The sequence below is a fragment of the Alternaria metachromatica genome (genome assembly GCF_023757995.1).
Source record: "Alternaria metachromatica strain BMP 0045 chromosome Unknown scaffold_2, whole genome shotgun sequence".
In the NCBI taxonomy this organism is placed as follows: domain Eukaryota; kingdom Fungi; phylum Ascomycota; class Dothideomycetes; order Pleosporales; family Pleosporaceae; genus Alternaria; species Alternaria metachromatica.
In genome coordinates this window covers 425,948-448,313 of record NW_026055493.1, presented here as the reverse complement: position 1 = coordinate 448,313, position 22,366 = coordinate 425,948, and the positions used below count along the sequence as shown (strand labels likewise).

Below are 22,366 nucleotides of genomic sequence, written 5' to 3'. Positions count from 1 at the left end.
GACAGGTATAGATGTGTTGAGTAAAAGTTCGAGCTGGCGCTCGCAGATCAACAAAGAACAAGCTTCATCTCGAGCAGTTAAAGAAGGGTAGGATTGTCCATTGACCATCCAGTCTGGACGGTTGCACTCCCCTCCTCAGGTTCTGGTGTTTCTTGAACCACGGATCCGTCGTTGACTCCATCAAGTTGCAGATCGTGAGTGGACTGTGAGATCCCTTCCATTGGATCACATGCTTCCTCTCTACGCTCCATTGACCCATCCATGTTGCTGGGAACAGGTGCTTCTGAACGCCGGGCCTTATCTCTAGCATAGTCGTCTTCGTCCAGCTTTGTCTGGAGCGCACTATCAACGGGAGTACCTTCGTGTTGACCATGTTTAGACGTCTTTGTGCTGTACGACAAACGCGGATTCTCTTCAAACGTAGGTGAAGGACGGAGCCCTTCGCTGGAATGTGCATGACGTGATGCGGGTTTCCGCTGAGCAGTTGAAGCTGCCTGTACCTGCTGGCGATGGTTGACGTTGATGACTTTGACTTCTTGTGAGTCCTTGATCTCAATGGGTACCTCAGGGACACTGCCTTCTCGGCTGCGCGAAGCGATTTGCTTACTTTCCATATGGCTATCTTGATGTCGTTGAGGCGACTTGATGAACTGGCGCTTTGCTGATGGCGATTTCATGTCGTCATTATCGTCACCGTGTCTTCGGCGTTTCCTGGGGCTTGATGTACCGGGTATCCGAGATGTTTGATCGTTTTCTTTGGATTGACGTGGTGTTCTGTTCGAAGTGACCTGTCCGTTGCGCATGGAATCATGTGGTTGGGGCGTTCTGCTGGAAATGCGCACTTCGGGACTATGGCGCCTTGGCGTCGTTTCTGACCGTGGACTACCAACGGCCTGCTTTGCAGGAAATGTGAGCACAGGTGGTGAGTCAGACACCTTGCTGACAGCTATTTGAGGTGCTTGCTCGACAGCAGAAGTATGCTTCGCATCGAAACTGAACGGCGATGCGAGTCTGAGTGGAGGATGAGAAGGTGAATGGGTTCGTGGCGATGTGGGCTGCGCGCCTGCGTTCTTGGGCGAGAGTGCGAGCTTCGGTTCTTCACTGGGTAACTCATCAGAGTTGTGTCTGCCCAGATCCGAGGCTTTGTACGTTGTCGGAGCTGGTGATGTCTTTGAGCTCGCAGACCCTTTCTTCGCCTTCTTCTGGGCTCTCCTCTCGTCTTCCTGCTTCTTATAGCAATCAAATATGATTTGACGCATTTTGTGCCTCATTTCGGATGGATGCAGCTCCGGCCAGTCTTCTTGAGCTGACATTGATCCAGTGAGCAGCTTGTTCTTGAAGTCATCGGGATTCTGGAAGAACTTCTCGATGTAGCCAAGTAGGTAAACACCGCAATCGGTGAAGTTGTTCTGCATTGGAACCTGTGTACTCTTGGGGTAATAGCCATTCTCTTTGATGACAGCCTCCATACCACGCCTGCTTGCCCCCTCCGCTGCTATCCAGTCTTTGAGAGCGCGAACTGCTCCAGTACGGGCATTACCACCAAGAGAATCGAGTACTATGATGACAGGCTGATCGGGATCTCTTTTGGCTATGGGCTTGCGTTTTGCCTTCCTTTTTGCAGAAGACGCGGTGGACTGGGATTGGGACAATATTCCTGGGTGTGTGTTCCTGGCTTCAGCTAAAGCTTCTGTATCTGGATTCTGGGATGTTGAATCTGCTTGGGTCGTCTCTGATTTATGTGGGGTTTCGGTTCCAGTATCGTCGCGGTCGACAAGAGAAAGTGCCGCCTCATCAAAAAGCATCGGCTCTTCCTCGTTCGTTTGGGCCGCTATTGCTTCTTCACCGATGGCAGTTGGCTCTGGGGAGGTTGACTTTTGTACCATAGTCGCATGCGTCTCGGGGTTCGTGGCTGTTACGGCTGAATCACTTGCTTGATCGTTTGGAATTGCCTTGGGCTCATCGAAGTCTTGAACTATCGGTTTGCGTTGAACCTTCGACATGTTGCAGATAATCGCCAGGTACCAATGGGCTCTGACGGACTGTTAGCATAGGCTATCAAAGCGGTGGTAATTTGACGTACTGTTCGTTGATGGGAACAACAATGTAGTCGTAGCTGAAGATATCAATCTTAGACGTCCAGCGTTGCACAGCCTTGTAGTCCATGGATTTCCGACCCGAATTCTCGGTAAGCTTCGTGAAGAAGTAGGTGTTGAAGAAGTAGACTTTATCAGCAGGCACTTTGAGCTGCTTGAAGAGGTAGCTGGAGAAGGTTAGCAGCGCTAATGGCAAGGTGGACACGCACTCACATCATGTAGAAGTCGATCAGGCTGTCGTTCAAGAATTCTTCCTCGTCCAGGCGGGGCAGATCATCAAAGTGCACTATCGCCCGTTGACGACCTTCGCCAAATTCAAGAGACCTTGGGATGGTTAGCAGAATCATGAGTAAGTGCTTGGAAACTTGCTTAGCCCAGGGTTGCCCAAGTCCAGTTTCAACTGAGAATTTGGGTACATCCGACTGTGTAGGCGTGTCTTCGACGTAATTAATCGGAGCCGATCTTGTTGAACGTGACGGACGGGTCGATGCTCTGCTTGTCGCGGTAGTGCCAGATTCAGCATCAATAACATGCTGACGGACAGCGGGCTTGAGCTGATCCAACAGAGGTCTCTTCGACACTCCATTAGCTTTTTCGCGGTGAGGCTGTTCTAAGCTCGCTGTTGAATCGCCTACCAGTGCAGACGTACCAACCTTCTCGTTTCTCGATGGGAGAGGTGTTTTGAAAAGATGGGCCATGTAATCATCCGACTTATTGATACACTTTCCGCCCGACGTCATCAACACTGCGTGTTCATCACGGAAGACGAGGAAATCGGCAGTATCAGCAAACTCCAGGTCCAAGATGAGTTTGTTCCCGTCGTGTCCGCGAGGGCCCGTCAACCGCATGCGGCTTGAACCGTCCGCATATACTTGGTTGACGTCTTTAGGCTCTATGACAAGTTTGCTATCGTAGACGCCATCCACTGACTCCCAAGTCTGGACACGTAACCCCTCATCTTTCCTCCATCTTAAGAGCAAGATGGCATGGCCGTCCATGGTTGTTGATCCGTGGCTCTGAAACCCATACGACCGTGCAAACGAAAGTGGCCATAGTTCTTCTACAACCCTTCCGCGAGCGTTTCGCTTGACTCCACTATTTGCAGTCTGCTTCTGCTTTTGCTTCGAAACAAGTCTGGTTCCCTGGTGCGGAGGCGTGATGGCAAGCTCGTCCGCGCTGTAGTTATCAGTCATAGGTCCCGCTTGCTTTGGCACAGGTTTGTGTTGGGTGCGAAGGTCCTCGTCTTCAACTGTTACACGTTGGTTCTGGTCTGCGTGATCAGATGTTGACTCATTGATGCGGGCTTCGGGAAAGTAGCGAGACGTGACTATGTCGACTTTTCTTTCGGCTCCGTCGTACTTCCTAGGACTTCGCTTGGATTCACCCTGTCGAAACGTCTGCAATATCGCCTGCCGAGGAGTGTGTACGCCAGGGCTGGTCGATAGAGAACCACCGGTAAGAGGAGAGCGTCGCGCGCCACCTTTGGCTGTGTTGAAACTCGAGTTCCTCGGCTTCTTCTGGGACGGTCTGAGAAGATTGTCCACTTCTCTAAATTCGCTTGTAGCCTGAGGCGGCTTGTAGTCGGCTACTGTGCTCTCGCTCCCGTTGCTTATCTGTGAATGCAGAGACCAGGCAGAACGCGGCCTTTCGCGTGACGTGCCAACAGGTGTATTTTGGTGGTTTTGAGATACTTCCACCACTTCATCGTCGTCATCGACAAGTGAAATAACGTTGGCAGTCCTCCTTCGTTTTCCAGGTGTAGCTCCACTCGACCATCGATCCTGGCTCTCTGAAGAAGAAGGACGACGAGCCGTTGTTGCAGGTGCTCTGTCTGTTCGCTGAAGGTAGGCAGCCTGGCCCGGCCCATGCGCCTGGCCTATCAGTGGCGGCTGTGTACGATCGCGCTTCCCGTACGTAGTAGGCTTCTTGGATCCTCCTTGCATCGTGTCTAAGGGCTTGAAGACATTACTCGACCCTGGCTTTTGGAGGTCAGTATAATACTATAGGCACAGACAGGTGGTAGTATGCATACTTTTGTAGGCATGGTGCGCTTCTTTGGTATCGGCATCCAAGTGGATGGGTCGGGCATACTAATAGCATCTGCAGGTCTACTTCGCAAACATTAGTCTCTTTCTTCCGTTTTGGTGCACAAAGGCGATTTACGAATAATCCCCAATTAATCGCTTCTCATCCTCGCTCCTTTGTGTGACGTGCTGCCGTGGGCGGGCCATTTCCGAACGCGCCTCTTTGCGTGAAGTTCGGCTTGAAGATTTCGGGGGCGAAGAGAGGTCTATGAGGACGCGCGAGGTCTTCCTGGGGGGTGTTGACTCCTCGAGGAAAGGATTGGGAGGCAAGCCGGGACCCGAGGGCGACTGGGGGACGACATCGTCTGTCTGTGGCGACATGGCGTTAGCTGGGGGCGCAGGCAGTTCCGCATGAGAGGGGAGTGTAGTTGTTGGAGTGTGTGAGGCAGTCGAGCCGTCGAGCAAGGAAAAGGCGCGTACGTCTGAGTTGGTGAGTCCGAAAGAGCTTTCGGCAGCGGCTCGTATGCCGTTGAATAAGTTAGTGAACATTGGTGTCGCATTGCGGTGGCAGAGCGGCGGGCATTCGCATCGTCTGGTAGGCTGGGTGACCTCGGAACTGCGTGAGGGAACTGCACAAGCGCAGACGCGCACCGTGGGGCATGCGGAGGTGAAGGTGCGCCAGAGAACCCGTCGGCGATACGTCCGTGCGCCTTGACGTAGGTGCTTCAGCGCGCTGCAGGGACGCGACGGCTCAGCTGCGACGTCGAGCTCGAAGACAGATTGGTGCGTCACGACAAACGGCACGTCGGATAAGGTCACGTTGGGGACTTTGGTGATATGTTCATAGTCACAAAGCAATGCGACATATTCTTCTTCGATGCCTCGCTCTGTGGACAGGCGGGCTTCAGGGCTTGGTGCTACCTGAGATCCTACGCTTCGCTATGTAAAAATACAATGTACAGAAATGAGGCTAGGGCCCTGGATGTGCTACGTGCATGGCCAGCCTTTCAGCGACGTCCCCAATCGAGCGCGCTCTACATTTCCGAGTTGTGACTGACGTGACCAGAAGGTATTCGCGGTCATGTCATGAACACATCTACAGATGACAGTATGGTGTATACCTTCACGGTATCTGTTTGTGCATCTCGGCAAAGAAACATCTCTCCGTGCAACTCACTCAGCAACAGAAGCTAGCAGTCTCTCTTACAAGCGGTGCTCGGTCGAAAGCGCCGGAGTATTGACAGCCAACTTGCAAACCGCACCCAGTACAACACGAAGCGGCGTTGTTTCAGACGCGTTCGGGCATACGGTGCGAATAACGGTCGCGTAAGCCAGCCGTCAGACGACCGTGGCGAATACATGGGTTGTATGGTTGGCTTTGCGATTGATCTGGGGTCGGCCTGAAGATCGTCGCTAGGCTGAGATTCTCCTAGGAACCAGCAGTCGGCTTCTCACGTGACTCATCCGTAGACACTACTCTGCGTTTTTCATGCTGGCTCTTCTCATGGCGGGCTTGATCGATGGCCGATCGTTGGGCGATGCTGTCGTCGTGGCTGCGCCATACTATGTTGGTCCCCTCCGGCAGTTTGAGGACCCGTCTTATTGTATCCCGGATCTTGACATTCTTCACACCATCGCTCTTAGTCCAGATGCTGAAGACATCTTCACCACTCCGGACACTCAAGACGAAGCCGCAAAACTCCTCCCCAGCATCCAGGAACTGATCTCCAACGAGTGCTAGTAGCAGGTCCTCCCAATAGCGGTCAGCCACGCCCTTTTTCAGGCGCATGATCCACTTGCCACCTCGCTTGTTCTCATCGTCCTCCCATACCGGCCGGATGCCTTGCTTGAACACGTGGTAATCGGAAACGGAGGGGAGACTCGAGGGACGCTTAAGATGGGAGAAGACCTTCCAGAACTCTTGCGCTGTACTGAATTTACAGAGGGGCACAATTGACTTCTCGTAGTCTACGTTCTTGGCCGTAGGCGGGCGGTACCATACCGCCCATGTGTATTTGAGCGGCCATGGCGCATTGAAATCTGGCGGCGCAGAGGGACTCGATGTGTTGTCTGGTATTGAGGTCGTGGATATCGATTCTTTGCGTATGCTATTGACGACCTTGCTCACGGGCTTGTCCTTTTTATCAGAAGGTGTCGCGGGCGTGGGCGATGACATGGCGGCTGCTTTGAAGTCAAAAGCAGTACCAGGCGTTTTGGGCGCCTTTCCCGCAGATCCAAAGGAAGCGAACGCGCCTGAGCCGAGCCCAAACGCAGAAGAGCCCCCCGTTGTGGGCGATGCTAAGCCACCGGGTGTCAAGGGCGATATAGCGTTGAAAGGGTTTCGACCGCCGTGGGAGGAGTCGCCACCGAAGCGTTTGGTAGCGGAGACGGTGCGTTGGTGTGGCTCGGATTTTTCGCTGTTATTTTCCGAATGTGACATGGAGAGAGAGAGCTTGCTGGTGCTGTTGGCGGCCGTCAGTGGAGAGAACAAAGATGCGGGGACGCAGGAGCATACTTGGAGCGCCGAGTCCAGAGATTATCCCTGTTATCCATTGGCAGCAGTGTCAAACGAGTATATAATACAATGCAAGAAGGTTAAATATCCAAGGCTTGGTGGGAGTAACGAGCGAACAAGCAGCAGAGGAGCTGGCGGGCTAGCGGCCAATGTGCGTCGAAGATATGCGGGGTGTAGTTTGTGGTGGTGGATGTTTGCTGCGAGGAGGAAGTCTGTCACGTGTCGTTGGTATGATGCTGCGGAAAGATGTGGCGAAGGCGGGGGTGTGTGATTGTCGAGCGTGGTGGGATGTATCGTGTGCAATGGCGGATGGTGGTGCGTACTGAGAAAACGTTTGAGAGGTTGGCACTTGCAGCTCAGGCGCGCGCCTTCCGCGGCAGGGATGTGGCTTAGTCATCTACCGAGCTCGATATTCTCTTCGCCGGCGCGCCCGTCCTCTTCTCTTCTTCAACACCGGCCTTTGACTCGTATTATTTGCCAGCTCGACACATCCTACTCAGCTGGCAACTCGGATAACTGGCCCAGAACGAGCCATCCTCTTCTAAAACCATCATCACGAGGGCCGCTTCGGCGGCTTCCATGATGCGGTGATGACCTGAAAGCAGGGACATTATTTTGTCACGCGCGCGACGCGTTGAGGCTGCACGCTGTCTCAGTCTCTTCTGTATGTGTGCTGCTATGATTTTTTTCGTTCGCGACGCGGCTTGTGATGACTAGGTCCTATGGACCACTTCTGGTAGTCTGAGTCTCAGCCAGATGTACACTATCGCAGCTTTGCGATTTCTTGGTTGAGCTTGAAGCTCTAAGGCAAAGTCTGAAGCCCACAATTGTGCCACGCGTGTATCAGGTACCTCTGGAATCTCCGCTAATTGACGACTAAGCAGTACTATACAGCGCTGCTCAGGCGGTGAATTGGCTCTGAATAGCCGCTAAGGTTGGGCACTGGTTGCTTTGTGGTCTCACCGCGTATCTCAGTACCTGACATCTCGCCGCCTTGTATGTTTTCCGGTGCGAGTAGCGTCAGGCGCGTCGCGGTTTAAGAAAGCTCTAACATTAGAACACGCTGAAGAGTCTTGGCGGACATTGGCTGCATCGCTTGACAGTCACCCCTCGTAGACGCTAGGTGCCGTAGAGCCGCTTGTTCTTCGATACAGGATGAGGAAAGCATCAAGATGGCGGACTTCTTCCGGAGTGAAATCAATATCAGAATAATGCAGATGATTTTCTCATGCGTGCTTTGACCACAGGCGGCTTGCGACCACAATGGGTGGACATTTCCTTGATGCATCGAGACGTCTTAATAACCGCGGCAACCTCTGCATCTGCTACAGTGACCGGGGTTATAGGCCGCACCTGCATGTGAATCAGAACGCGTGCGGGGTGGGATTGTGCTGGGGCCTACGTCATACTTCCGCCGTTCACAGGACAACGCACCCCACCACGCGCATTGCTTTCTAGCCGTCCTAAACTAACGCCGTCGCCTCATCTGTCGCCCACCACCATACAAAGCCCGCTCCTCCCGCATCTCAGCCTCTCACACCAACGGCTACTGTCGCAAAGTCCCTCCCATATCACCCAACATGACTGGACAATCCCCCGAACTGCATTCGCCGAGCTCGCATCCTGAGCGACCTAAGGGTGGGACTCTCCCGTACCCCGCCGCCTGGTGCACGCATAGCTAACAAGGCCAGGTATCCTCAAAAACTCTAGCTCGTACCGCGCCGACTCCCAAACGTCCCCCACTACCGAGCTTCCGCCAGCCGTAAGCCCCATATCCGAGCGGCCGCAGCTGGGTCGCGAATTGTCAGAGAAGGAAATTGTATTGGAGAACACGCTGCGCAATGCTGGCGCTCACCGAAGATCCTCGTCGAACCCACGCGGCATCGGTTCACGACGGCAGTCGGGCATTGACCCCGCGGATGAGACTAGCCCGCAGCTCAAGTGGGACGAGGCCAACCTTTACCTGAACGAGCAGAACCGCGACAGCACCATGAAGATTGATGAGCCCAAGACACCATACGCCAAGCAGTATGATCCCGCCGAGGACGAAGAGGAGGTCGAAATGCTCAACGCCGAAGAACTCAAGGTGGACGAGCTGGACAAGCCAAAGCGGAAACCTAAGATCGAAGATATACCCGAATTCGACTTGGGACAGCCGGAGCTGCAGGCACGACACTCGCAGACGCCCGAGAGCGAGAAGAGGGTTATGGTCGAAGAGGGCATGGATACAGATGAAGGCTACCACGGCGAGCTCCTTCCCAACGCCACCCAGGAGGAGAGGGAGAAGCATCGCAAGTTTGAGGAGTTGCGCAAGAAGCACTATGAAATGAAGAACGTCAAGGACCTGCTTGGTCACCCAGAAGATGACGAAGATGAGGAAATGCCGACACGACCCAATGCTTAGTACATGTATTTTTCTGTGCTATGGGCGCTGCAATGACAGCCAAGGTTGATCCCGAGAGTACGTAGGAAGCTCGCCCAGCGGCGTTGCACGAATTGATTTTGGCGGCATCAAGGTGGAGTTTTCGGATTTCCGGCGCTATGGTCAAGGCCGCGGAGTACTTGAAATACTTCAATTCGTAGTCTGTTCAATGAATAACGTTCTGATTCAACCATGTTTGTAGGAATAAGTTGAACGAGTAGTAACCAACAGAATGTAGTCACTAATTTGTATTGTAAAACGTGAAACCCAGTTGTGATTCTGTACTCGATATGCTATCCAACCCGAACAACACTCTATGCCCTAAACTCCTTGTCAACACTCTCAAAGTTTTCCAAGAAACTCTGGAAAGTAAAGACACCCAGACCAGGATCCAAACTTCCGGTCGTTGCCCTGATAGAATGCATGCTCAGCTGCGGAATGCCGCAATCAATGGACCTGATACCCGTTGCAGAACTCAGCATTGGTCCAACTGTGCCTCCACTCCTGCTATCATTTCGAATTTGGAACACCTGAAGCTTAGGGTCGACCTTGCGCATGCCGACATCGCGATCAACACAACGCTGCAGAATAGCGGTGGAGACAGCGTCAGTCGTCATGTGCGCGTTTGAATCCGCAGAGACAGCAGGTCCGATATTGAGACGCGGAGAGTGGTTCTCGAGATACGCGTTGAGGAAGTTGGGATTCACCGCGTGAATTACGTCGCTGGAGACGAGGAAAGAGTTTGCATATGTTCTGTTCAGAGTGCTGCCGGTCTTTCCGTTGGACGCAAACTCTTCGACGATGCGCTCCATGACGCTGGGTAGGAAGTTGCCATGAGCACCTTGTCGGAGTAGCGAGCCGACTTCTTCGTCGTCAAAGAGGGCGACCATGCGGATCTGGGACGAGGTTGAGAGGGATGAGCTCGAGTTGAGGAGAGCTTGAATCGCAGCCCAAGAGCAGAGTTTGTCGTCGATCCGGCCAGCGAAGATGAACTCCCGGTCGAGGCCACCAGTCTGGGCGGGTTGCGTATCGAAGAGCTCAAGCTCCCAATTGACAATGGACGAATCTGTTACAAGTCAGTATCTTCATGGACGTGAGGGTGTAGTGCACATACAGTCCGTGATGCCGAGTTCGCTTGAGATGGCTTTCACAAGCCTCTCCGGCTGAGTAGCAGCGAATGCGCCCTCTCCGCCCAGCACACTGGCTTTCCAGTTCTCTTCACAATGTTCCGACGAACTTCCAATATCGCTGTTGTCCAGACCGATTATAGGGACCATTTGCGTCTCTTTGTTGAACGGCCCGTTGGCGGCAGCACCAAAATGAGGTGCTAGTGTTGGAATCCTTGCAATAGGCCAGTCCAGCTTGACAAGCTTCGTGACTATCTTCCCATTCTCCTTGACGAGTACCCGTCCACCGACACCAAGGTCGCGGTCCCACCATGTGTCGCTCAGTGCACCGGCGTATGGGGCCACACCGAGCTGTACGTAGCCTGATTTGGTGCGAAGGTTCGAGATGGGCTTCAACTTCGCTGTGAGCGCATCAATGTGTCCAGCAAGAATCGCAGCTCCATTGCCCGACGCGTAATTGTCACCAATAGCGAAGGCGATGAGCGAGCTCCCGTTGCGCTCAACGTAGTATTTGCCGCCAGCCTTCAGCTCCCACGCATCGCGCTCAGACAGCTTCTTGTAGCCATCCTTCTCAAGGTCCTGTGCGACGGCATCGACGGCGTGGAAGATCGTGGGATTGCGCGTCATGTAGTCGGTGAAGGGCTTCGTGTAGCGTGCCGGGTCTTCCTTTGAGCGAGCGGGCACCGGAATCCAACAATGAGAGGGCGTTGGCTTAGGCATCTTGACGTCCTCTTTTGCTTGCTCAACTGGAACCTCTAGTATCTTCGGTGGTACAGGGGGAGGGTTTTGGTAGCTCGAAGGCGGCGCGTAGTCTTCGTCTTCAACATCGATGAGGTTGGGATACGTCGCGGCGATGCTATGCCGGTAGTGGTGGTCGGAAACAGCTTCGCGGCTCCTCCATCCTCTCTCTGACACTCGATCCTGGCGATGACGTTGAGGTAGCGATGCGGTTGTGTGAGCGCGTCCAAGTGTCGTGGAGTACGAATGCCGTAGCGGGCGGGGCGGTGACGGATCCGCGTAGAGGTCCGCGTTTGAAGCCGCCTTGCGAAGGCTGGGGTGATTTCTCGTCATATTGAAAGTTTCGCACAATTTTGATGAAGCTCGAGACGGAGCGAGAGAGGCGAAAGAGTCGATCCCAGGGAGCGAGGCTGTGTTGTTGTAGTACAGCTGGAGTTACCACCTGAGCGGCGCCACACATGGGGCGAAGCTATCCGAAAGTGGAAAGCTCCGGACGACTCGCCGCAGCTACGAAACGCCATCAGCCAAACCAATAGTTTGAACCATCACAAATATCAGAGCCACTGTCGTTGCATTGAGCGCTTTCACGAGCTGTGTCAATTGTTGGACCAGCTGAGTCGCGAAAGTACCTAGATATGGCATACAACGAGGTACAAACAACGATTAGGTACCCTGAGCCCGTTCCGGTACCTAGGCAGAGATGATACCTACGTACTTCTACACCGCCCGGTCCGTGTTGACTGCTACTACTCGCCCTCATATCACCACCAACCTGGCCCGATACAACTCCTATTTTGCTTATTTCGGTGTATCATTTATAGGTTGTCTACATCCTTCGGTCTCTTACGAACTACCACCATGATGGAATCCACGATTTCATTACAATCGCTTCAGTTTGGGTGAGCAGAAGAACGATTTGTGCCTATTCATGCGGTGAGACGGTCTCGCATTGCTTTGGTCGTGCTCACCAGCATAGCAATCATCATCATCGTCTATGTTAGGTAGGTTTCTTTACTACTGCCTCAGCACCATGACCTTGACTGTAACAAAAGTGATTTTTGGCTACCTAGGTAGTTCCTGCATAGTAAAGAACCCCCGCGACGGCGTTGTATATATGAGGGTAAGGCCTTACGTCAGGATTTAGACAGGTTAGCTAGGGTTGTGACTACCTAGGTATGCTACGCCTTGTAGAGAGTGAGGAGGTGCCAAGGGCGACAGTGTGATGATGTGTGGCCAGCGTGTGAGCGGTGGGAATTAGATGGTTCAGGGTGCAATAAGGAGGCAGTTGGAAATCGAAGGTACGTTATACGTGCGAGGGCGTTGAAGGGCGCTCAAAGGGCTGAAATGGACGTTGCTACGCCTTGAACGGCCTGACTGCGCCACACTAAATAGACAGCATGTTGGAAAGGCTTTCCGCCCTCGGCTTCTTCCTTCCAACCCATTACCCTTTTGCCAGCTGAACCCCACCTGTCAAGCCCGCAATATTCATTTTCCAAATCGCAAGTGCAAAAGATATTCACATTCAAATTTATCTTCTACATCACTCAAGCAATGGCAGGGTTTACTGATAACAACGAATATAACTTCAACACACAAATGCTTGCCGCTATCGAGTCCAACGACCTCGCTACCCTACATGATGTGATTTCGAAACGCGAGGCTGAAGGTCCTGATGCTTTGCGTTGGGGTAACGGATTGAGCGATGCCCTCAACGAAGCATTAGGGCTGGCCAGGTATGACATGGCCGAAGAGCTTTTCAAGCGTGGTGCTAGGTGCACTGATTGCACCATCGGATATGTTCTGGATGGGGCATGTGGGGAGAATGAGTGGAACACGAAAGCCATCGATGTGGCGCTGGCGTACGGTTGGAATATCAACGAGCCCTATGAACATGTTGGCAGCGCTCTTGTGTAAGCCTTCGCTACCCTTCTGGAGACCATTCGACTCCCAGAAATACTGACAGGTAAACAGATCCACCGTCAGTAACGCGGAGACAGGCCCAGGATATCCCGATGGCGATATAGCTTGCCTAAAAATTGCTGCGCATCTATTGTCGAAAGGCGCCCATGTGGACGAGAGCACCCGGACGAACGAGAACCCGCTCGAAATAGCCTGTGGGAGAGATGACAGATATATGGCAGCGCTATTGTTGGCACATGACGCATCGCTGGAAGAGGCGCCCAAGGCACTCCTCAATGCTGCCAGTGAAGGCAGCATTAACATTATGCAGCAGCTTCTGGATCGAGGCGCCGATGTCAATGCACACCCGTACGGAAGGCTCGAGATAATCCCTTGCCAACTAGAGGATGAAGGTTGGGGCTCTGCGCTCCATTGTGCCGTTAAAAATCACCATACCGAGGCAGTCTCATTTCTCTTAGAGAAAGGCACGGCCAGGGAGTATAGGAACATGGTGGGGTTGACGGCTTTGGATCTTGCTCGCAAATTGGGACATGAGGATATTGTACGATTGTTAGAGTAGAGTGATGACCACGTATGCAATCATCTACCCTGAACAGCAGCATTTCTTCTTTGGAAGTTTTGTCACTGAAACCAGTATGAGGAATGCTTGATTCTGGGCTGGTACCGCGAGAAGGTGGAACTTTCACCGGACACGAAGACCGATCGATGCACCGGATGCCGTGACTTCGACGCGGATCTGTCCAACGTTGCATACTAACACAATATCAGCAGTAATTATAAGGGTGCAAGTATCAACAAAAAAAGAAGTATTGAGTTACGCGGGAACCTGCGAACGCGTCAACAGATGGTTTGAGGCTCAAAGAGATGGTACTTGACAAATTGGTGGGTTGAGATCACACCGACCACTCACACGCCGATCGATCACACCCTCAGGAGCTTCTCTGAGTATCCGAGTGGAACTTTGACACAGAACATCCAATAACCATTTATATCGACAATGGGCTTGATTCTGGCAGTACAAACATCGAAAAAGATGCATCATTCGACGAATGTAAAACAACGTGATAACCCGATAATAACGGCGAGGGCTTTTATGTCGTCGAAGAAAGCCCTGAGGAGTGGCCGTCAATGCCGTTGCGATTGAAACACCGATGGTGAGGACGCGTAAAAGACAAGGGAGAAGAACGACGACGTTGATGGAGCTGCGTAGCTATACGGGGTCTAAGTGCTTGGTAGTGTTACCACGTTCAGGCAATCGCAACGATTTTCTAAAGCGATCAACGCGAAAATGGTCGTCCAATCTCGAGCACACTTCTCCAATCACAACTTCACCTCCTCCCACTCTCCTCCCTGCGGAAAGCCCAAGTGAAATCTCCCACATTTCGCGAAACTAAACACTGCTTCTTCCGCCATCGTGAAGTCTACGACCTTCCCTCCGGAGTCCTCGTTTGCGTCCAGGAAATGTGCATGGATCCGTGGGCCGCTGATAGCCTTCATCCAGGCTGGCACCACGAAGCCGAACACCGTACCGTCGATTGCATTTCTGCTGGGCCCATCTTCGAATTCTATCGAACCAAAACGACCAGCGATCTTAAAGGGCATAAGAGTATTCACTCCCTTTGCTGGTCCCACATCATCGGATGAAACGAGCTCGTCAAGGGCTTCCAGAGATATAGACCCGATCTTTAGACGAAAAGTTGGCTGGTATACTGTGACCAATGCGAAAGGAAGGCGTGCATTCATGGGTGCTGACTTTGCTTTGCCATCCTTGGTAAGTGCGTACGCTTGTCGGTCTTTCAAAATCATGAGACTGCCATCTTCGTAAACACCAATGCCATCTGTGCCGTGGGAAGTAAGGTCAGCGGTTCGCGGTTGGCCTTGATTGAATCCGGCGTTGAGAGCTGCGTAGGTGGAGAATTGGAATATATCGTTTGGTATTGAGCCAACCATGATGGAAAGTACTGTAAAATTCTGTGATTCGGGTGATGGTATCTGGTGTTTGATAACTAGATATGTTGGAGTTCGAGGTTGGGTAGGTAAGGGTCCGGGCTTAGCGGAGAGCCGATCTCCGACTCGGCTACCATATCAGCCCTGCGGTGTGTGGGCGTCATCCCTAGGCGTTCTCTTCTACATGCTTATTCTGTTATACAGATGGAGGTTCTAGATGAACTCATTGATGTGCTTTGCGAAGCAGTACTCGGCAGATCTTGAGCCTTCAGTGTTTCTACTCCATGTCGCCTTCTCGACTCAGACCATCGAAATTCCGCGTGATACATCTTTCTCTTTGCGGCTTTTACGTCTTTAAGTTCCGATTTCCAACGTGATCGGCCGTAATAAGTACATGGAAGCGTCGAAATCGTGAATATCAGAGTAGGAAAATGCGATATGTACCGTACGACTATATCTCTTCCTCAATGTCGGTTGATACTGTGTTGGTCGTGTCTTCTCAGGCCAAGTTAATAGCTCATTGCAATGATTTCACTAGTCTCGAGATCTGAGTTTAGTGCGATGTCTTGGAAATGTTGTTGGAATCACCTTTCTTGAAGGTTGAGTGTGAAGGGAAGCAAGCCAATAACACGATCGCTTATGTAAGTGATTTAGCGCGAACCGTCGGAAGCTCAACTTCACCATCCAAACGGCATCTTTCCCAAGCAATTGCGCAGCCCGTCTGCTCCAATACCTCGCCAGATATGCTCCCAACAGCCCTTCGCGCCCTGCGCTCTCGCAGCGCAGCGTCTTCCTCCCGCTCCTTCGTCCGCTACACCTCCACCGCGACTACCAGCAACCAGGTCCCCGCCAACGACCCTGTCAAGCGCGATGCGAAGCCGAACGTTTCCGAGACCAATGCGATGCCTACATCTTCCGAGGGTTCATTCGACAAGGTCTTGCAGGAGTCTCCAGAGACAGCCGAGAAGTTGAGGGTTGAACAGGCGCCGAACTACAAGGGCATTTGGTCGCGGAGTCAAAACCCGAGGGAGGTTGCGATGAGTGGGCCAAGATTTGAGCAGAGCATTATGGAGGATCAGGTATGTCGAACTCTCCTGGAGCGGACATCATAGAAGAATCGGAAACAACCGTGGAAGAAAGGGTTGGTTTATGCAGGGGAGATTCATATGCTGACATAAAGTCGTACAGCCTCGCCCATATGCCGCGATCGAGCTCATCCACAAGCAGCCCGTTCGCTGGACACACGACCGTACTGTATCCTGTGACGGAGGCGGTGGCCCTCTCGGACACCCAAGGATCTTCATCAACGTAGATAAGCCCCAGATCTGCTGGTGCACATACTGTGGACTTCCATTCGTAAGTCTCCACTTGGATTATGTCTACTTCAGCTTTTCGATACTGGTGCTGGTCATGTCAGTAGAATACCGCTAATGAAACTCATAGGCACACGAGAAACACCGACCGCTCCTCGAAGCCACCCCTGAACACGAGCTATCATACCCCCTTGGACCCAAAGGCGATGCGGCGGAAGTCAACGAGACGCAGAAGGTTACGGATGAGCCGCTTGCACAGCGATAGAGCGAGGCAGTCACAAGAGCGGTTGGGGCTGGTGTACATATGCATTGCAATCGAGACATTGACAAACTATCGTCTACCATCGTATTGAGGTTGCGGCCATTCCCAGTCTTCAAGAGCGATACAACCCATACGCATCGAAATTTGCAGACTCTGAAATTGAGCTCCGCTCTGATAATATCGTGCGAGAGCAAAGTGCGTTCTCTGGATGGATGGCTCTCGCGACTCAAGTCGAGCCATGTCCTACTTGACAGCGTCGAGTGATCACGCTACATCATTGTGAGACAGTTTTAATGTGCCACGTCATAGGACTGAGAAGCATGCACTACAAGCACACCAATACTAACATGCTCTGGGCTCTCATATCTAGGTCACTCCCAGCGTATACGCGAAGACAACCGACCCCGGTAGCGATGACAAGGAGGAGAAAGACCCTCATCTGAGCTGAATAGTTTATGAGATTACCATCTGCGTTGAGAACAAGATCTCGCTCTCACAAGCGTTAGGGCCATGTTAGACATCAGCATGCGTCAAACCTGAGCATGCTGGTGATACGTCCGATGTAATTGTAAGATCCAACCTGCTCCATTTTCGTACATCACTGGCCCATAGAAAGCAAACTGCATTGAAGGTGGATGATCTTTCAGCATTATATCCTGTGAAAGCTTGAGATATCCGTTCGCTCATGATCTCTAGGCATAATGTCCGAACATCCTACTTTACATACATTTACTACTGATTCAGTGGTTTTGAAGTCACACAAAAACGCGTAGGAAGCGCGTCCTGTAGGCCCTGAAGGTCAATTGAAGTCGTTGCTGATGGGTCAAAAGCGGAAAGAGAAGAAAACGAGGCTGTGCCCGGCGGAAGGACCTCACTACGTGTGCTTCAGCGTAGCACCCCATCTTTATTGCATCAAGGACCATACACCCAGGGCGTATGTGCGTAAGTTGGGTGTGAATGTTGAAAGCGGACATGCTCTTTACATTCAAGACGACCTAACCCCACCGCGACACTCGTCTGACGTCACAGCACCCCACATAACGCGACTCAACTCTCCGAACTTTAGCTCAACGCAATGCCGCAACCACACTCTACAAGCTCACATCTAACGACCTTCCTGATCGTCTTCATCTTCGTAATCGCGCTATTCCCAGGACTCTTCGTCGGTATATTCTGGGCGCCCTACAACAGCCTCGCAAACTACCTCGTACCAACACCCCAACCACGCGCGAGCGTACTGTGCAAGAGCCCGAACGTCTGCACCTCCGTACCAATCATGTCTTGGTATGTCCTTGCTTTTTCTGCTCTACAAAGTGTCTGTTCGTTGCTGACAATCCCCAGGGCACAGAAATCCCTCACCCTCCCCAGCCGGTCGCGCGGCTCCTACCTCATCACCGACCACATCCTCAAAGAAGTCCCCGAGATCAAGAACTACAAGACTGGCCTACTGAACCTCTTCATTCAACACACATCGTGCGCGCTATCTTTGAATGAGAACTGGGATCAGGATGTACGCGCGGACATGAGCACAGCGTTGGACCGCATTGTGCCGGAGGACAAGAAGGGCCAGGGACTGTACCGCCATGATGCAGAAGGCAGCGATGACATGCCCGCGCATGTCAAGTCTGCGTTGATTGGCGCGAGCGTCACGATTCCTATCACAAATGGAAAGCTGAACACGGGCACATGGCAAGGCATCTGGTACCTCGAGTTCAGAGATTCGAAGCACACACGGAAAGTGGTTGCCACCATTCAGGGAGAGAAGATGTGAAGTGCAGGATCCAATGATGGAACTATTTACGAAAGACGTTGAGTCTGTGTTGGACTCGATGAGTCTTGCATGGGGAACTTGAAACGTCAAGGATATAATTACGAAACAATACCACAAGAGTGCGAAGTACGAGAGCTGAATCCGAATGTTTGAGCAGTATGTTATGTTACTATGGTCTATCGTGCATTCGCAATTCCGCCGTTGCTTTTCTGACTCTCCTAAGAAACACTCCTAATAACGCCTGTCCTTCGTAACCCCAACGCAAATGTCATGATATGCTGCTTATCATACCTAGGTAGAAGTGTCCACCACTCTATACATGAAGAAAATCGTGAAAACCGTAGATCCCGTCACCTCGTTGTCTCATTGCCGTTGATCCCTAACGTAATGTGGACCACTCCTTTTTGTCCGTATCATCAACCGCCTCTTGTCTCTGCTGAGCGCGTCGCTGGCTGTGGAAGAACGCTCCGATCATGCGCGGTGGAAGACGAGGAAGCCAACATCAGCATCCATCATCCATCGGCCAGGATGACACTCGTTCTCAATCTGATAGTAGGACCTGAGATGCCACTCGCCGTTGAGCTCGCGACACCAGAAAGGATCGTCGTCGCGTGCATCTGCTGGCCTAATCTTGCGCGGGTCGTACGAACCACGCTCAGTCGCGATCCTCCGATTCTCCATCTGGATGTCTTCGCGCGTGGGACCCTGCTGTGTGTGACCGTGAACGTATGCTGGCCTTGTCTCTCTGACCGTCCTTGGGCCTGAGAAGCCTTGCGGTCCTTGTGGTTGACTGTTCGTCACATGGTAGGTTGTGGTAGTTGTACTTGGTCCAGGTGGATAGACGTGCGCCGAGTAGCCGTAGCTAGGTACGGTGTTGTAGTATGTCCTCTGGTAGGGGTAATAGAAGTTAGCAAGTGGGTACAGCGAGCCGTACAAGTTGTAGTTGTAGTAGCCATAGCCACCGCCATAGGAAGGGTAAGAATAATTGGAGGCATAGTAATTTTGGGGAAAGTAGTTGGTGGCGTAGGTTTGAGGGTACAAGGGACGGGTGTATACCGCAGGTTGGTAGGCGGCCACCCCGTATCCGACACCCATACCGACGCCAACGCCTCCGAGCCCACCGTAGCCATAGCCGCCGCCCATGACGCCAGTGGGCGCGGCGCCATTCGCGGCTTGGCCGGCATAGGAGAGGAAACCGCGTTGGCCGTAGCGAGGGTTGTAGATGTATTGGTGGCGGGGCTTTGGGTACGCCTCCATTGCAAGAGTTGATCGATAAGGGCCGATCGGACGATGACTAGGAGAGTTGTGAAGGAGGCAGATCGCGATGGTGGTTGGTGGGAATTGCGCGGTTACAGTGGAGCAGGGCGAGAGGAGGAAGAAGTTGAAGGTCGGAGTGAGATACAACAAGATCGAGGGAAAGATGGTGTCGCGGCAGTAAAGGCCGAAAGCCACGCGATGTTCAAGAAAACATGCGAGCCAATGATGGTGGGGCAAGGCAGCGGTGTAGTAAAGGGAAGTCGCAAACAAACGCGATAGGGCAACGAAAGACAAGCGGGAACTTACCATTGCGGGATTGAACGGCACAACATTACGAGCACCGCCATGGTATCCGGTACCGTACGTATATGCAGACGAATGACCGGGATGCACACCTCCTATAAACCCTTGAGGAACCATGGCCTGGGAGTGGCCGCCCGGGAGTACGCCCCTGGAATAACCTCCAGGAACGACACCACTTGGATATCCACCGCTGTACTGAGAGTGCCGATTCGGATATGTGACTGCTCTGCTCATGTAACGGCCTCTGGGAGCATGGTCGTAGTAGCGCGAAGGGTAGTACGAGCCGCCGAGGCCATACCTGCGGCGTCTGGACATACCAAAGCGGGGTTGGTAATCCTCTGTATAGTAGCGCTGGCCATTGCGGACCTCAACTCTGGACTCGTAACTGTAATCGTCGTCGTTGAAGCACATCTTGTTGGCCGTGGAATTGGGCTGGATAGGGACTGGAGACGAGGGAAAGAAACAGCCGAGAAAGCCGACAATGAGCGAAACAAACGGCGGCCTATGACGCGAATGAGAAGATGAGGGAGGTAAAGACTTCACCGCGATATTGATAGTAAGGCGTGACTTGGGAAGTAGCCAATCGAGAAATGCTTACCATATCTGCATTCAGTAATACGATGGTATGTACAGTGCAGACCTAAAGTACCTACCAAGGGCCTGTCTGTAACTAGAGCCCACTTGGATAATCAAGTCTTTCCACTTCCACTCTTCGGTATAGCACCCCCTTCGACAGCACCAGTCCCGGCTCCAGGCGCGCCGTTGCCCTTCTTCCCAAACATGGCGCGGAACTTGTTCAAGACTGGGGCAACCGTCCATCGCGCAAAGGTGGGGGTAGCCCATACGCTGAACACGATTCTCGGAATCAAGAACATCTTGACAATCGCGTAAGCCGTCGCAAACTCGACGACCAGCCTGACACCGCCTTCGCTGATGTTCCATGCCTGGTCCACCTTCCTCAGCCTCTTAGTCTCGCTGCCGATGCCGTCGTCATCGGAATGTGACAACAAACCCTGGCTCTTCATCCACTGCCTCTGTTTGTCATCCTTCTGGATCTCGTCGACCTCACGTTCGGCTTCCAGCGCTTCATCGCTGCGTATCCAGCCCTTGCGCTTGAAGTACCGACCGAAGCGCTCGACACCTGACGCTATCCAAGCCCCTTCTGCGAACCACGGAGGCAGCCAGTGTGTGTAGTGGAAGTAGCCAGCGAGACCGAACAGAGGGATGACGGCCGTAAGCTCGTGGAGGATGAGGAACGACGTTATGTGCGTGACGGGCGCATTTCCGAGCGCATTGGTGTACTTGTGCAGGAACTTTGGTAAGCGGCGATTGAAGCGCTCGATGCGCGACTGGGAGGACGCGGGAGAAGCTGGCGGCTCTGTCGCATAGCGGCGCGTGTGTGGGCTGCGAAGGAGCTGTGGTGGGCGCGCGGCCGACCGCAGGATGGCTCGTCGTAGCATATTGGCTGTATCGATTCCTCCTCCTTTTCTCAACCTTCCGGCCCGAGTGGCTCCTTATGCCTTGCGCGGTGTTGTGATTCCATGCAGAGAGCTGCCACTGCACCTTCGTCAGGTATGACGAAGCCGTCGGAACCCTGACGGGCCGATCCACGTTGGTCGCGTCTACCGATCACCTAGGTAGCAGCACCATCTCAACTCACGCATTGACGAGCAGACCTGGTGGTGTTATTCGCGCAATTCGGTCTGGCGACATTCCGAGGTCTCTTTGAATAATGGGTGACATATACATGTCCGTCAAAGGATTGATGCCGCGCCCCCTGTGCCACCACGCCCTAAACATCGACCACTAATCAGACGCCTTGTGTGACCAAAGCGCGTAAAACACGTAGTTCCAGAAGTCAAATTATTCTCAGTTACGAATCTGCAGAATTCTCTCAATCTTACTGAGAGCAGACTCGCTCAACATGTTACTGTTCTACGAAGATGAACCCAGCTCGATTGAAAATGTGCAGCCATCATTCAAGACGATAAACAATGCTTCAACGCCAGCCATCGATCCGCTACCGCAATACGGCTCCCACGCTTTCATTCCATACCCACCTACGACCATACCAGGCAATGCCTCAGCAGAAGACCTCAAAGCTGACAGTACATCCCCATCACACCTAAAAGTACTTAGCCCTTCTTCATGGACATATTGCGGTCCTCTCCTCCACGCAAGCACCATGTCCCTCCCACCGTCATTCCACACCTGGGCATCTCTCACACTGTCTTCTCCCGCCACTTTGGTACACCGACTTCTCCCTCTGCTCTCATGGCTACAGACTTTCTTGTCAGAAGCGAACATCCACAATTACTGGCTGACCATCCGCTGCACCGCGACAACCCACGAATACGATACACCACGCTGGCACACGGATGAGAACGTTTTCGCCTACGATGCTGAAGCATTTGGCTTTGGTCTTGCTCAGTCTAGTACGCAAAGGCTATGGAAGCTCTGTACCACGCTTCTCGGACCAAGCACCATCTTCACAAAACGTAATGAGATGGCGCTGAGAGTGCTCAGGGAGACCAAGAAGAGCGAGAAAGAGAAGTTGGGTGACCATACCTGTACATCGATATGCTGCGTAGGCTGTTCCACGTACAGTGACTCCGTACGTCAGTCACTCGTACATTCTCTACAACATGTGGAGCGTGAGACCCCGGCTTCC

The 22,366-nt window shown here is 52.7% G+C and overlaps 9 protein-coding genes across 9 annotated transcripts; 3 read left to right on the top strand and 6 right to left on the bottom strand.

Annotated features, from left to right (window-relative positions):
* Positions 1–77: 77 nt before the first annotated feature.
* Positions 78–4,501, bottom strand: J4E83_000965 (uncharacterized protein; the record flags this gene model as incomplete). The annotated part of the gene is made up of 5 exons (XM_049327922.1): positions 78–2,034; positions 2,084–2,263; positions 2,310–3,684; positions 4,098–4,204; positions 4,260–4,501. The coding sequence occupies 5 exons, from the start codon at positions 4,499–4,501 to the stop codon at positions 78–80; spliced, it is 3,861 nt and encodes a 1,286-aa protein (XP_049192440.1).
* A 1,048-nt stretch (positions 4,502–5,549) lies between these two features.
* Positions 5,550–6,560, bottom strand: J4E83_000964 (uncharacterized protein; the record flags this gene model as incomplete). The annotated part of the gene is made up of 1 exon (XM_049327921.1): positions 5,550–6,560. One exon carries the CDS (start codon positions 6,558–6,560, stop codon positions 5,550–5,552), a length of 1,011 nt encoding a protein of 336 aa, XP_049192439.1.
* A 1,655-nt stretch (positions 6,561–8,215) lies between these two features.
* Positions 8,216–9,039, top strand: J4E83_000963 (uncharacterized protein; the record flags this gene model as incomplete). The annotated part of the gene is made up of 2 exons (XM_049327920.1): positions 8,216–8,273; positions 8,327–9,039. 2 exons carry the CDS (start codon positions 8,216–8,218, stop codon positions 9,037–9,039), a joined length of 771 nt encoding a protein of 256 aa, XP_049192438.1.
* Positions 9,040–9,371: 332 nt separating this feature from the next.
* J4E83_000962 (uncharacterized protein) lies at positions 9,372–11,255 on the bottom strand (the record flags this gene model as incomplete). Its single annotated transcript, XM_049327919.1, has 2 exons — positions 9,372–10,123; positions 10,172–11,255. 2 exons carry the CDS (start codon positions 11,253–11,255, stop codon positions 9,372–9,374), a joined length of 1,836 nt encoding a protein of 611 aa, XP_049192437.1.
* A 2,907-nt stretch (positions 11,256–14,162) lies between these two features.
* J4E83_000961 (uncharacterized protein) lies at positions 14,163–14,792 on the bottom strand (the record flags this gene model as incomplete). The annotated part of the gene is made up of 1 exon (XM_049327918.1): positions 14,163–14,792. The coding sequence occupies one exon, from the start codon at positions 14,790–14,792 to the stop codon at positions 14,163–14,165; it is 630 nt and encodes a 209-aa protein (XP_049192436.1).
* Positions 14,793–15,532: 740 nt separating this feature from the next.
* On the top strand, positions 15,533–16,367 carry J4E83_000960 (uncharacterized protein; the record flags this gene model as incomplete). Its single annotated transcript, XM_049327917.1, has 3 exons — positions 15,533–15,868; positions 15,978–16,145; positions 16,233–16,367. 3 exons carry the CDS (start codon positions 15,533–15,535, stop codon positions 16,365–16,367), a joined length of 639 nt encoding a protein of 212 aa, XP_049192435.1.
* Positions 16,368–17,439: 1,072 nt separating this feature from the next.
* On the top strand, positions 17,440–18,135 carry J4E83_000959 (uncharacterized protein; the record flags this gene model as incomplete). The annotated part of the gene is made up of 2 exons (XM_049327916.1): positions 17,440–17,648; positions 17,706–18,135. The coding sequence occupies 2 exons, from the start codon at positions 17,440–17,442 to the stop codon at positions 18,133–18,135; spliced, it is 639 nt and encodes a 212-aa protein (XP_049192434.1).
* Positions 18,136–18,606: 471 nt separating this feature from the next.
* On the bottom strand, positions 18,607–19,392 carry J4E83_000958 (uncharacterized protein; the record flags this gene model as incomplete). Its single annotated transcript, XM_049327915.1, has 1 exon — positions 18,607–19,392. The coding sequence occupies one exon, from the start codon at positions 19,390–19,392 to the stop codon at positions 18,607–18,609; it is 786 nt and encodes a 261-aa protein (XP_049192433.1).
* Positions 19,393–20,384: 992 nt separating this feature from the next.
* Positions 20,385–21,155, bottom strand: J4E83_000957 (uncharacterized protein; the record flags this gene model as incomplete). The annotated part of the gene is made up of 1 exon (XM_049327914.1): positions 20,385–21,155. The coding sequence occupies one exon, from the start codon at positions 21,153–21,155 to the stop codon at positions 20,385–20,387; it is 771 nt and encodes a 256-aa protein (XP_049192432.1).
* Between the last annotated feature and the right edge of the window lie 1,211 nt (positions 21,156–22,366).